Here is an 11,907-nt window from a genome sequence, read left to right as displayed (position 1 = left end):
CTCTCTCTCTCTCTCTCTCTCTCTCTCTCTCCCCCCCCCTCCCGCACCGTAATTGACGAATCCCATTTTAGTGTGGGAACTTTCACTTCTGATTCTCGGAGAAGAACAAGTGAGGTTATTTCCGCCCGGCGAAGTCAGGGCTGCCACTATTTCTGCTCCCTCTTCCTTTGCCCATTGCCGGAATAGCTGCCCTTACTATGCTGAGAGGGAGGGAGTGCTTCCGGATTCGTTGAAGTCCCGCCCCTACTGGAGCTGCAAGTGCTGAGATGGACCTGGAGAAGATAGGTGAGAATGGGTAGTTGAGCAAGGGGAGAAGAAGGTTTCTTGGAGGGCCTCCTGCTTCTCCAAGGGTCTGTAGAGAGAAAAGATGGTTGGCTTGGACATTCTTAAAAAAAGAAGCTTTATTCGAATGCAGGTTTATAAATGTATTGTGGTGAGACTACAAGTTATGAATGTTTGTAGGATGTGGGTATACTATAACTAGGAGATTATAGGGCAAGAAAAGCAGGCGGTGAATCTTCTGAATAAATACAATTATTGCCCTCCATTAGCCAGCCAGCCAGCCAGCCAAAGTGCAGAGAAAGGAAGAAGAGATGGCAACGCTTTCAGCATGTTGTATTTTGTAATTTTTTTAACTGCCTTGAGGTTTTTTCAAAAAAGAAAAGCGGAGTGTCAATTTATAATAAATATTTACTTGTGACAATGGTTATTGTGAAACTAAAAAGAAATTTTAGCTTTACACTACAGTAAACAGCATTCACATTTTTTAAAAAAAATAAATGACAATATCAAGATGAACAAACCACTACTCTGGTTGTGTACTGGTCTGTAGATGAGAGGAAGAATGGTTTGTGCTTAATCATGTTTTCTACAGCAAACTGACTTACAGACAAACAAAAAAAAGAGGCCTATCAGTTTTTAACCAAATGATTAGAATAATCTTAGCTGATTATTAGCCTCTGCTTTTGTAGCAGGGCTTTGCTGCTTCTTAACTAACTTCATGACTGTACAGTGGTGGGGGGCAGGAAGCTGTTGAGTGTTTTATTTGGGACTGGGAAATCTTGTAAAACTTGGGTGTTTTGGGAGGGACAGAGTTCATATGAAAAAACACATGTTTTGACTCTGAGATATGAAGTTGAAGTTTCACAGTTGAAATCTACGTGAGGCTGTATACCTCCTGCCTAGGTACAGCAATAAATAACACTCAAAGTTCAAATGCACGTTGATATAGAATCAAAGGATTCTGAGAGTTATATTGAGCAGTAAGAACATACAAGCCCCGCTGGATCAGACCAGTAGTCCGTCTAGTCCAGCATTCTGTTTCACACAGCAGCCCACCAATTGGCCTGGAAGGCCGACAAACAGGACATAGCGGCCAAGGCCCTGCTCTGAAGTTGCCTTTGAGCACTGGGAGGTTCCCTTTATTCACCATGGATAGTAGCTACTGACGGACTTCTTCTCCATGTATCAGTCTACCCCCCTTTTAAAGCCATAAAGGAATGGCACATGCCCATAAAGAAAGGAATATCTTGTACGTGTGCTGTGCAACAACAAAGCAACAGCCAAGATTTAAAAGGCAGTGACAGCAGGGTGAAAGTTGAAACATCCATGGTTTGTCTTCAAGCCCTGCCCCCCAGGGGGCCTCTGGATCTGCCTCTCTCGATTCTGGAGGTTGGATGTGCTGGCCGGTTTGAGCTCATCACTCAAGAGAAGCCTGACGGAGATGGATTTCCACTGACCACGGTAAGGGTGGTGGTGGTGTGTCCCTTCCAAGCCAGAAACGAGAACAATGCTTACTCGGTTGCATAGAAATTAGTTTGAAGGTGCTCCAGAAGCCATTGTGGTGTACTGGTTTGAGCGCTGGACTAGGACCAGAGAGGAGCCCGATTCAAATCCTCACTTCCCCATGAGCCTCCATGGTTGATTTGCAGTAGACAGTACTATGTCATGGTGGCTCAGGAGGAGAAAAAACTGGCCCTGATATTCTTGGTGTGGGAAATAGTGGGGTGGATCCAGCCAGTCTGATAAGCAAATTCAGAAGCCTTTCTGCAGCCTAAGGAACGATCTTCCTTTGGAGGAAGAGCCCATTAAGTCGGAGCAAAGCTGGAGGGAAGACTTTGCTCTGTGAGTGCTTAGATCCACTCTGTTCATTCAATATTTGATGTCTAAGGCCTTTTGTTTTTTTGGCTCACCTCTGCAGCTGCCCCATGGATTACCCCCTTATGCTGAGGAGCTGGCATCTGAACTGGAGCAGCGTTTCCTCAGCAGCCCAGACTGGCTTCCCATCCACCACTTTGAGAGGTCTCACAGGTAAGGTATTTCTTAGCTGCAGGCTCCGCAGAAGATGGCCATGTTGTACTGATCTAACTCCCACAGAGTCCAAAATGAGCAAAAGAGGATGTGATTAGAAATTATCTGTAATTTGGTGGGGCGTCTATTGATGCCGTGGAAGAAGCAGAGGGAACTGGGTCTTAATGTCTGCTACTTCCTTGAGGCAGGTTCTGGCCCCGTGAGAAGGACATCCAGTCGCTTTTTGAGGTAGATGTAACCCCCGTGCATTCAATGCTTCAAGCTGACCGTAACCCTACTACAGGAGAGCTGCTGGGTTTCAGAGAGGTGAGAAATAGTTTCCTGTCCTCTCAGTTTGTGGGCTTTACTGGTGGACCAATGTGCTTTAGTGGCAGAGGTATCACGGGGTTCAGGTACGGAGAGGGCCTGTTCCCCTCTCTAGAAAGAAATGGTAGAAATGATCCAAGTAATATCCTTTCACTGGTCTCATCTCCAGGACCCTTCCGTAGTAGCTTGTCCCTGCTCTTAATCTGATTTTGCGGCCCCTCCACTGGTCCAAGGAAAGATTACAAGGAGATGTAGTGCCTGGACTGTCCATTCCACCACTGTCCCTGGCTTTGATATTAATGATTCTTGATTTATGAATACAATCAGAAGAATTTTCAAAGGAAAGTGGTAATGGGTGCCTGTGATAACATGTGCTTCCTTACTGATGGTCTCCCCTTTCTGCCTTTCATTCCAGGCTCTGGTGGACAATATGGGCTTATCAGCCAAAAATTCACTTTCCTTTCAGCGGGCACCTGGACCCCCAGCTGAGGCTTTGCGAGGCAGTGCCACCAACTACCCTTTCTGGCCAGGTACTGGGTTTCCCTTCCCAGAACATTTGCCCGACTGAGTTACAGAATTTGAGTCTTATCTCATTGAGCCGTTAGCCTCTCACAGCCTACTGTGGTTTGATGTCATCTTCTCCAGGTGGAATGGATGAGCCCAGCTTAGAGCAAATCAAGATTCAAAGTGACCTGGAAGAAGACATAGATTTTGAGAAAGGTACCACGACCCCTCTTGTGAAATATTGATGCATCTCTGCTCAAAGTCCTTGCTGCTTTGTTTCCAAAAGTCTTGTGTGCTGTGCAGGATGCTTTTTGAGCCTTGTAGGTCGAACTGTTAACTGTACTGTAGCCAAGCGCTTGAAGAAAATTGGAGTGCCTTTAAGTTTTCGTAAGAGGGGCCAGCAATTTGTGACCACTATGCAGGCTACCACTATGCTATTCCTTGGGAGAGTTCCTCTGACCTCCAGGAACAAAATTTCTGAGGGCTAAGTGGGAGGGAAGAATCAGCAAAAAGTTAGGCTTTGTTAATTGCCAGTAGGTTGGAGAAGCAGGAGTGGAGGGATAGGATCAACCCTCATTTTGTGTGTGCGTGTATTATTTCTGGTTTACTGTATTTACGTCTCACTTTCGAGCCACATTGGGTCTCTGAATACTTTACACTTAAAATCCGTTACAATACACAGTGTAAATAATAGCAGTAACTGTTCCCATTGAAGCACGTGAACACATGAGACTACTTTACACTGAGCTGGCCCATTGGTCTGTCGGGGTTAGTATTATCTGCCCTGACTAGCAGCGGCTCTCCAAGGTCTCAGGTCAAGGTCTTCCACATCAGCTATTACGTGATCTTTTTGACTGGAAATGCTGGGGATTGAACCTGAGACCGTCTGCTTGCCACGTGGATGCCCTGCCAGTGAACTAGACACACCTTGCTTGTGACAGATGGAGTTGGGACAGACTGGCATTAAAACAGCCTGAGTAGAGCGGCCCCTTTATCACCGCTTGGTTTGGACCCAGCTAGTGGCGATGACGAGGGCCGTAGGGTTGCAAGAAGAGGCAGCGAGCTTATACCCATGAGCATTGTGGCTGGCTGGGTCGAAGCCACATAACTGTTGTGCAGGCGCCAGCACTGTGGATGCTCACCTTGCTCCTGGCTTGGCCTGTTCCCTCAGCCAGGACACCAGCCTGCTACATTAACAGGCCACTTCGGCCCTGAATGGAGTAATAACACTGTCACTTTTCTTCATCCATATCCCTCCCTATTTTTTCCCCTTCTTTCCCCCCTCAGATTTGCTGACTGTACCACCTGGCTGGAAGAAAGGGGTAGAGTTCACTAAACAAGGTGGGTCAGGGAAGGCTGGGTGGAGGCTCTCTTGGGGCTGCATCTTTATCAAAGGCCTGAATGAGGCAGTGTTCAGGAATATCCTGAGGCAACTATCCAGGCAGTAGGCCGAACTTAAGGGTGTGTGTGTGGAGGGTGGACAACTTGTTTCATATCAGGGCCGAATCCAGAAATATGAGCTGGGAAATTGCTGCCAAATATAATTCACTGCATTGGTTAAAAAGCAGGGTCCCCTTCTATACCATTCCTTGAGCTCCTGAGACGGAAGGACCATGATATGACTGGGAGGGATGATGGGCTGTTGTGGCTGAGTGTCCCATCTGAGTTCTGAGTGTGTGGGTAGCTCCTCTGGCTCTCAAGGATCAGATAGACCTTGTGCTTAGGGGTCCATGTGCTCCATATTATGGGCTGGATGGGGGAGGAAAGCAGAGCAAAAGGAGGGGAGAAAGGGGAGGTTTTTGTGCTTCAGGTAAAAATACACTTTAAATAAACATGCTGAAGAACTGCTCAGAGAAGGGGTGGAGGGGTTTAAATGTGCACAGGAAACGAAAAATCCTGCCCCCAACCCCGCATATACCTTTAACTGTACGTGCCAGGGATTGAACCTGATACCTTCTACATGCAAAACAATCATTCTTCCATTCTTCCCTTTTATAGGTCATGGTCAATTGTCATGTTTTGCTGTTCTCTGTTGCTTTTTCATCCCCACTTAATCATGTACAAATAATTGTTATTTGCATCATTTTCTTCTTGGGAGTTTTCAGTCATTCTGCAGTTTATCCATTTAACCTTACAAAGACAATCCCCCCCCCCGCCACCCGCCCTTTCACATTTGCTTTTTCTTTAAATTTTTTTTTTATTATTAATAATGCTTACAAATACAAAACAGTTACAAAGCTTTTAAGGATAACTATTCCAAAATATTAATAGATAAATGTTCATAGTGAAATATTTGTGGTATAAAGCATAAGATACCTTTCTAGTAGATAGTCTAAAAATGTTTCACAAAAAGGTAGACAAACTTTAGTCATAAACTTGGACTTAAAAATAATGAGAGGAAAGGCAATAATATGTAACTGTCATTGAATCACTACAACTTTACAAGAACAAATCCTTCTTCCCTCCCCCCTCTTTCCCCCCTAAAGATAGTTATCAACCATAAATTCTCCTGACTTTCACTTCCCTTCCTCTTCACCCCCCCTTTCTCCCATTCCCCTGACCCCACATATAGACAATAAAAAACCAATTCCGAAAACAGGAAAAGACAATGAGGGCTAAATGCAATTACCTCCTATCCCCCCCTACCACCCCAATCCCCTATGGTATCTTAATTAAACGCTTCTTTTTTAATTCACAACATGAGAAATTATGTCCTGCTTATTGAGAACAATCCTCTAATTCAAACAAACTGGAATTTTGCTATTCTTAATGGGAGATAAGGCAGGTAACATTCTTCTTTTCTGTGTGTTTCTCTCCATTTCTATTGCAGGGTCAATTCCAACGGCTCTGAGAAGTGCTTCTCCAGACTCTTGATCAGTAGCTCTGTAGATTTGTTCTTGATGTGTGACTTCTAGATGAACAAGATTAGTCCAATTATAGTTGATTTGAGCTTTCTTTAGAGCCTCAGATGTTCTTTTCAGTTCTCTTCTTTTGCTCAGTACTTCTGGTGGTAGATCAGTGAAGGCTAATGTTGGGGTTCCGTTGTAGTCAAGTGCTCCCCTCGCTCTGGCAGTTGCAAGAATTTTTTTCTTAATGCTCCCATCTTGAAACATAACTATGATGCCTCTGGAATATTTGTTCCTTCCGCTGTTCCTTGATCCCACTCTATAAGCATTTTCTATTTTTAAAGTCTCCTCTTCATTTTCATTTCACTGCAGCTGCTTTGTTAGCCATGAGGCCGGAAAGTTTGACAACTCTTCATTTGTATTAATATTTTCTTTAAATCCTCTAAATTTAACATTCCTCTGTCTTATGGCCATTTCCAACCTTAATAATCTTTCCTGGTGATAAGTATTTTTACGTTGAAGCTCTTTGACTTCTATCTGAGTTGCATTGTTTATTTCCACCGCTTTATTAGCACTGTGAGTTTCTTTATTTATTTGGATTTTCATTTCAGCAATTTGTGCTGTAAATTTCTGTGATAACATTTTTATGTTGTCAAGCAGATTTTGTTCCATTTGTTTTATCAGCTCAGTAAAACTGTCCTGTTGGGAGGGTGAGCTTATTTCGGCAGTTTTAGTTGCGCCCGCCATTTTGTCTTCCTCTCCCTGCTGTCTCCCTGACTCTAATGCCATTTCCTGGCTCGGAAAAAAGTTCTGTAAGTTTTTTTATTGCTGACTGTACCACCTGGTGCCTCTTTTTCTCAAACATCTGCTTTCCCATAATTAACGCTTTTCTTTTTGTTGTGACGATTTTAAAGGAGAAACTGGAGAGGGGGGACGGAGCTCTTGCACTGTGTCCTTCCTCCTCTCTGTCGACGCCATGCCCCCCTCACATTTGCAAAATGAAATTCTGCCTTCCATGGCTGTGTGCATTTTTTCCTGAGCTGCAAACCCCCAGGTGTCCCCTTGATTTGGCCCTGCTTCGTTTCGAAGCTTGCCTGATGTCTCTGACTCGTGTCTTCCCCTCCTCAGAGCTCAAGGCCTCCCGGGGCTTGCTCAACTTGACTCACCTGTTGGGGGCACTGGACACTTTTGAGCTGGGAGTCTCCAGTGATGAAGAAGGCAAGGAGAAGGTTGAGGAAGTGGAGAAGAGAAAGAAGAAGGGGAAAGGGAGGGGAGGAGCCAAGGAAGAAGAAAAGCCTCCTGCGGAACCAGCCCCACTGCACAGGGCAAGCAGCTTGGAAGAACTGGTGCTGAAGGTGAGATCACGTATGTTTGTGCGTGCCTAATAGTATGGGAGACTCTTGGTTTGGTGTCTGAAGAGTGAAGAGCCAAGGGAGGGACAGCAGGCCACTTTGTGGACCAGGCTCCCTTCAGGAGGCGCTGAGGAAGTCCATTTTATTCACCAGAGCTTTCAGTGGGGTATAACCTGCAGGCATCTTTTTCAGGGAGGACCATTATCTGGGGTTTTATTCTATCGGTTTTAAATTGTAACATTTTAATTTTGAACAATGAACCATGAAGAAAGGAGGGAGAATGATAATCTTCCCCCTCTTCCAGTTCCTGGCTCTTTCACATGCTCGCTATGCCTTGTTCTCAGGAGGTAGCCAAAATAAGTGAATACACATGAGTAGGGTACAATAGCAAATGAAGAAATACACAATACAGTCAAGCCAATATATCGGAGTACAAAACTCTCAACACAATCCAAAAATCAAAAAAGTTAAATAAATCAAAGAATCGTACACAAAAATCACAGTGAAACAAAATACAAAAAGGAAGACATCCAACAGGTCAGCTCCCAATTAAAAGATGGAACGGTCCAATATTAAATAGTAATTATCTCAATTTTCTTCCAGGTGGAGCTGGTGAAGGTGGGGTGCTGATGGCAGAGCCCACGACGTCGTTACACTGTGATTTTTGTGTGACTTGCATTAGTTGTACTGAGCTTTAAATGATTTTTTGTGTATTATTCTTTGATTTATTTAACTTTTTTTGATTTTTGGATTGTGTTGAGAGTTTTGTACTCCAATATATTGGTTTGACTGTATTGTGTATTTCTTCATTTGCTATTGTACCCTACTCATGTGTATTCACTTATTTTGGCTATATTTTGAGTGGGTTCCTCCTTGTTTTTGTTTTGTTCTCAGGAGGTGGCATCTGGTCCCAAACCAACCCCACAAACTACCCCAACTCCTGCTGCCGAGCCCCCCAAGGAGCAGTGGGCCATCCCAGTGGATGTCAGCTCCCCTGTGGATGATTTCTACAAGCGAATTCCAGATCCAGCTTTCAAGGTGAGAGGCCAACTGCAAGGGGGTGGTGGAGGAGGATGATCAAGAACTGGCAGTGCGAAACTCTTTCTTTTCTGTGAGACTTGTTGTCTTTGGCTCTCCTTAGTGGCCTTTTGAGCCAGACGTTTTCCAGAAACAGGCAATTCTGCACTTGGAGAAGCACGACTCGGTGTTTGTTGCCGCTCACACATCAGCTGGAAAGACAGTGGTAGCCGAGTACGCCATTGCCCTGTCACAGAAGCACATGACCCGGTGAGATTGCCCCTGCTGATTGCATTTTCATAGACATCCTCTCTCTGTGAAGACTCTTTAAGGCATTAGGTACAGCACTGGGCCTGCCAATGTTGACCAGTTTGGTCCTGGTCAGCGGTTTGTTAGGAAGTGAAGTAAGGAATGTCCCTTGAGTGCAGAGGAACAGAGGTAGGCCATGGATCAGTGGTAGAGCACCTTCTTTGCCTGCACAAGGTCCCAGATTCAAGCCCTGACATCTCCAGTTTAAAAGATCAGGTACCAGGTGATGTGAAAAACCTTTGCCTGAAATCCTGAAGAGCTGCTGCCAGTCAGAGTAGGCAATACTGACCTTGGCTGACCAGTGATCTGCCTCACTGAATGGTTGCTAGGATATTATTTCACATTTTCAGCCCAACCTGCCTCCTAAGAACTCAAGGTGGTATACAAAGTATCCCCCCTGCCCCCGCTTTATCCTCTCAACAGGGCTTTGAGGTAGGTTGGGTTGAGTGTGTGTGACTGACCAAGCTCCTCCATCAAGCTTCCATGGCAGAGTAGGGATTTTAACCAGGTCTCTCTGGTCCTAGGCCAGCACATAATCCGTTATGCCAAGCTGTCTTTCTGTAGTAGGTCATTATCAGAAAACTGACCCTGCTTGTGGGATTATTGACTGATATAAAATGCATATTAAGAACCTACTGTTTAAATTATGATCGCTAAACACCAGAGATGTAAAGAACTCCTTTAAATATCAGAACTGGTGGAAAGTGACTGAAATGGATAAAAACCAGCTTAATACCATCCTTAAAGGCAGAAGAAGCAGTGGTTAGTGGTCGAGTAAGTGGGGTTTCCTTATAGATTGGATCAACTATTGTGATTATCCTTCTTTAGAGTGCTTTTTTTCTCTCTATGTGTGTGTTTGATAATTTGTGGTTTTTAATAATTTTTTGCGTTGTGTTGCTTTTAGAAGAATCTTGCTTACGCTTGAAATGGAACCTGCCTCATATGTCTGCCTAGACGAGCAAATGTATATGCGTGTTTCCTCGCAACCAAAGATCTTGCCTTGCTAGGCTTCTAACTTTCTTTTCTGCCTCCTTGTTTTCCTCACAGCACCATTTACACTTCCCCGATCAAAGCTCTCTCCAACCAGAAGTTCCGGGATTTCAAGAACACCTTTGGGGATGTTGGGCTGTTGACGGGGGATGTCCAGCTGCATCCAGATGCCTCCTGCCTCATCATGACAACGGAAATTCTCCGGTGAGGACTGTGGTAATGGAGGGGGCAGACAGGCTGTGGCTCAAGCAAGAGGGCTCTTGGCCAAACTGGCAGGGCTGTAGGCCTCGTGTCTTCTTTTGTAAGAATCTATGTTTAAAATGCCATGTGCATTCTGCAGATTTATTATATTGGGGTATGGAATTCAGTGTTTTGAGAATTTCAGCTTTTCTTTAAGAAAAGAAGCAGGTTTCTAGGTACACGTGTTCCATGTGGGCCTCCATAGGCTGCTGCCTTTTTTTTTTGTCAGGGAGTTATTTGAGGATTTATTGCATTTTATGCTTTTGAATTTCTAAATGCAGATAGTAAGGTACAGGGCTTTTTTTCAGCAGGAACGCGGTGGAACGGAGTTCCGGAACCTCTTGAAAATGGTCACATGGCCGGTGGCCCCGCCCCCTGATCTCCAGACAGAGGGGAGTTGAGATCTCAACTCCCCTCTGTCTGGAGATCAGAGGGCAGGGCCACCGACCATGTGACCATTTTCTCCGAGGGCAACCCACTGAGTTCCACCGCCTCTTTTCCCGGAAAAAAAGCCCTGGTAAGGTATAAATATGTTATAAATAGATTTGGGTGCTCAAATACCTAAATCAGTGGAATATCCAAATGGCAGCCTACTCCTGTGTTAAAAATATTAACCATTTTTAAATTGCTTCCCGCTGGTTGATGCCCCCAATCTGGTAGGATCAATCCTTGTTCTGTTACGTCCTCTTTTTTTAACTTCTTACTTACTTACTTTTTTACTTCAGGTCTATGCTTTATAATGGATCAGACGTCCTCAGAGACTTGGAGTGGGTGATCTTTGATGAGGTGCATTACATCAACGACTCTGAGGTGAGAGCAGAGTTGCAAAACAGGATGAGGGGGAGAGCTAGCGTGGTCTGACGGACGACCTCATAGACTTGGGGCTGTGGAGAACTGGGTTTGCAATGACTCTGATGGTGGATCTGGGTAAACTGTGCATGCCTTCATTCCAGGCCTGTAAAATGAGAGTATGAATGCCCATCCCTCTCTGGGTCATTATGACGACAAAATAATTAATATAATTGTAAAGAACCATAGAAATAGGTGTCGTCCTCTTAGAAAATGAGCACCTCAGGCAGAAAAGGTTTTAGCTTAGCCTTCTCTCTGAAGTCAGTTTTCTGCGTTGAAGGGAGTTTTTTTTCAGGTTGGAGGTTGATTGCTGCCTCATGCCAATCTGAAGTGATCCAGAAAGGGCTGTGTCCAGGGCTTTTTTTCAGCTGGAATGCGGGGGAACGGAGTTCCGGAACCTCTTGAAAATGATCACATGGCTGGTGGCCCCGCCCCCTGATCTCCAGACAGAGGGGAGTTGAGATTGCCCTCTGCGCCGCTGAGCGGTGCAGAGGGCAATCTAAACTCCCCTCTGTCTGGAGATCAGGGGGCAGGGCCACCAGCCATGTGACCATTTTCTCTGAGGGCAACCCACTGAGTTCCGCCACCTCTTTTCCCAGAAAAAAAGCCCTGGCTGTATCTATTTCTGAACAAGGAGACTGGCTTAAAAGGGCTGCTTTATCCAGACTAGCTGCTTTCCAATATCTTAGAACGAGGCTCTGCAGGTTTTGTTTTTCTAGGGTGTTTTGTTGTATTAATTTTTTGAACAGAAATGTCAGTGATTTAACTTGAACCTTAAGCAAGGCTACTGAACTGATTCCGCCCCCACCCCTCTCAGTTTGCATTATATTGTCTGGAAGTACCTCAGTAGAAGAAATGGTTTGCTAGCTGAAGTCCTGGGAGTGTTTAAATTGGTGTGTTCTGAACTCAGAGTTTTGTTTTGTGTTTCCTTGGTTGGGCCTTTGCTTCATTCCCCACCTCAGTTTCTCAGCTTCTTCCTTATTTTGTAGCGTGGCGTTGTCTGGGAAGAGGTCCTCATCATGCTGCCGGACCACGTGAACATAATTTTGCTGAGTGCCACTGTCCCCAACACCCTGGAGTTTGCTGACTGGATTGGGTAAGCAGAGCCCACTAGGTCAGAGAAAGGGAGGAGAGGAGACATAGGGAAATGGAGGGGGACAGCTCGTACGAAAACCTTTCGAGTG

At 45.0% G+C, this 11,907-nt stretch overlaps 1 protein-coding gene across 2 annotated transcripts in view; it reads left to right on the top strand.

Annotated features, from left to right (window-relative positions):
- The first annotated feature begins 113 nt into the window (after positions 1-113).
- The window catches only part of SKIC2 (SKI2 subunit of superkiller complex), a 28,919-nt gene continuing 17,125 nt past the window's right edge, over positions 114-11,907 (top strand). Inside the window, exons 1-13 of one of the 2 annotated variants that reach the window (XM_054978098.1) lie at positions 114-285; positions 1,625-1,743; positions 2,201-2,310; positions 2,499-2,616; positions 3,032-3,146; positions 3,262-3,336; positions 4,408-4,461; positions 7,095-7,321; positions 8,213-8,356; positions 8,460-8,605; positions 9,692-9,838; positions 10,600-10,684; positions 11,713-11,819. In XM_054978098.1, the coding sequence (XP_054834073.1) occupies positions 267-285; positions 1,625-1,743; positions 2,201-2,310; positions 2,499-2,616; positions 3,032-3,146; positions 3,262-3,336; positions 4,408-4,461; positions 7,095-7,321; positions 8,213-8,356; positions 8,460-8,605; positions 9,692-9,838; positions 10,600-10,684; positions 11,713-11,819 (1,466 nt within the window). In that variant the 5' untranslated portion in view covers positions 114-266. Of the gene's footprint in view, positions 286-1,624; positions 1,744-2,200; positions 2,311-2,494; positions 2,617-3,031; positions 3,147-3,261; positions 3,337-4,407; positions 4,462-7,094; positions 7,322-8,212; positions 8,357-8,459; positions 8,606-9,691; positions 9,839-10,599; positions 10,685-11,712; positions 11,820-11,907 lie in introns of both variants that reach the window. The other variant, XM_054978099.1, reaches the window with a different exon arrangement.

Source organism: Eublepharis macularius, chromosome 4 (assembly GCF_028583425.1).
Source record: "Eublepharis macularius isolate TG4126 chromosome 4, MPM_Emac_v1.0, whole genome shotgun sequence".
In the NCBI taxonomy this organism is placed as follows: Eukaryota; Metazoa; Chordata; class Lepidosauria; order Squamata; family Eublepharidae; genus Eublepharis; species Eublepharis macularius.
The sequence above is the reverse complement of the archived record's forward strand: the minus strand, read 5'-3'. Positions and strand labels throughout refer to the sequence as shown.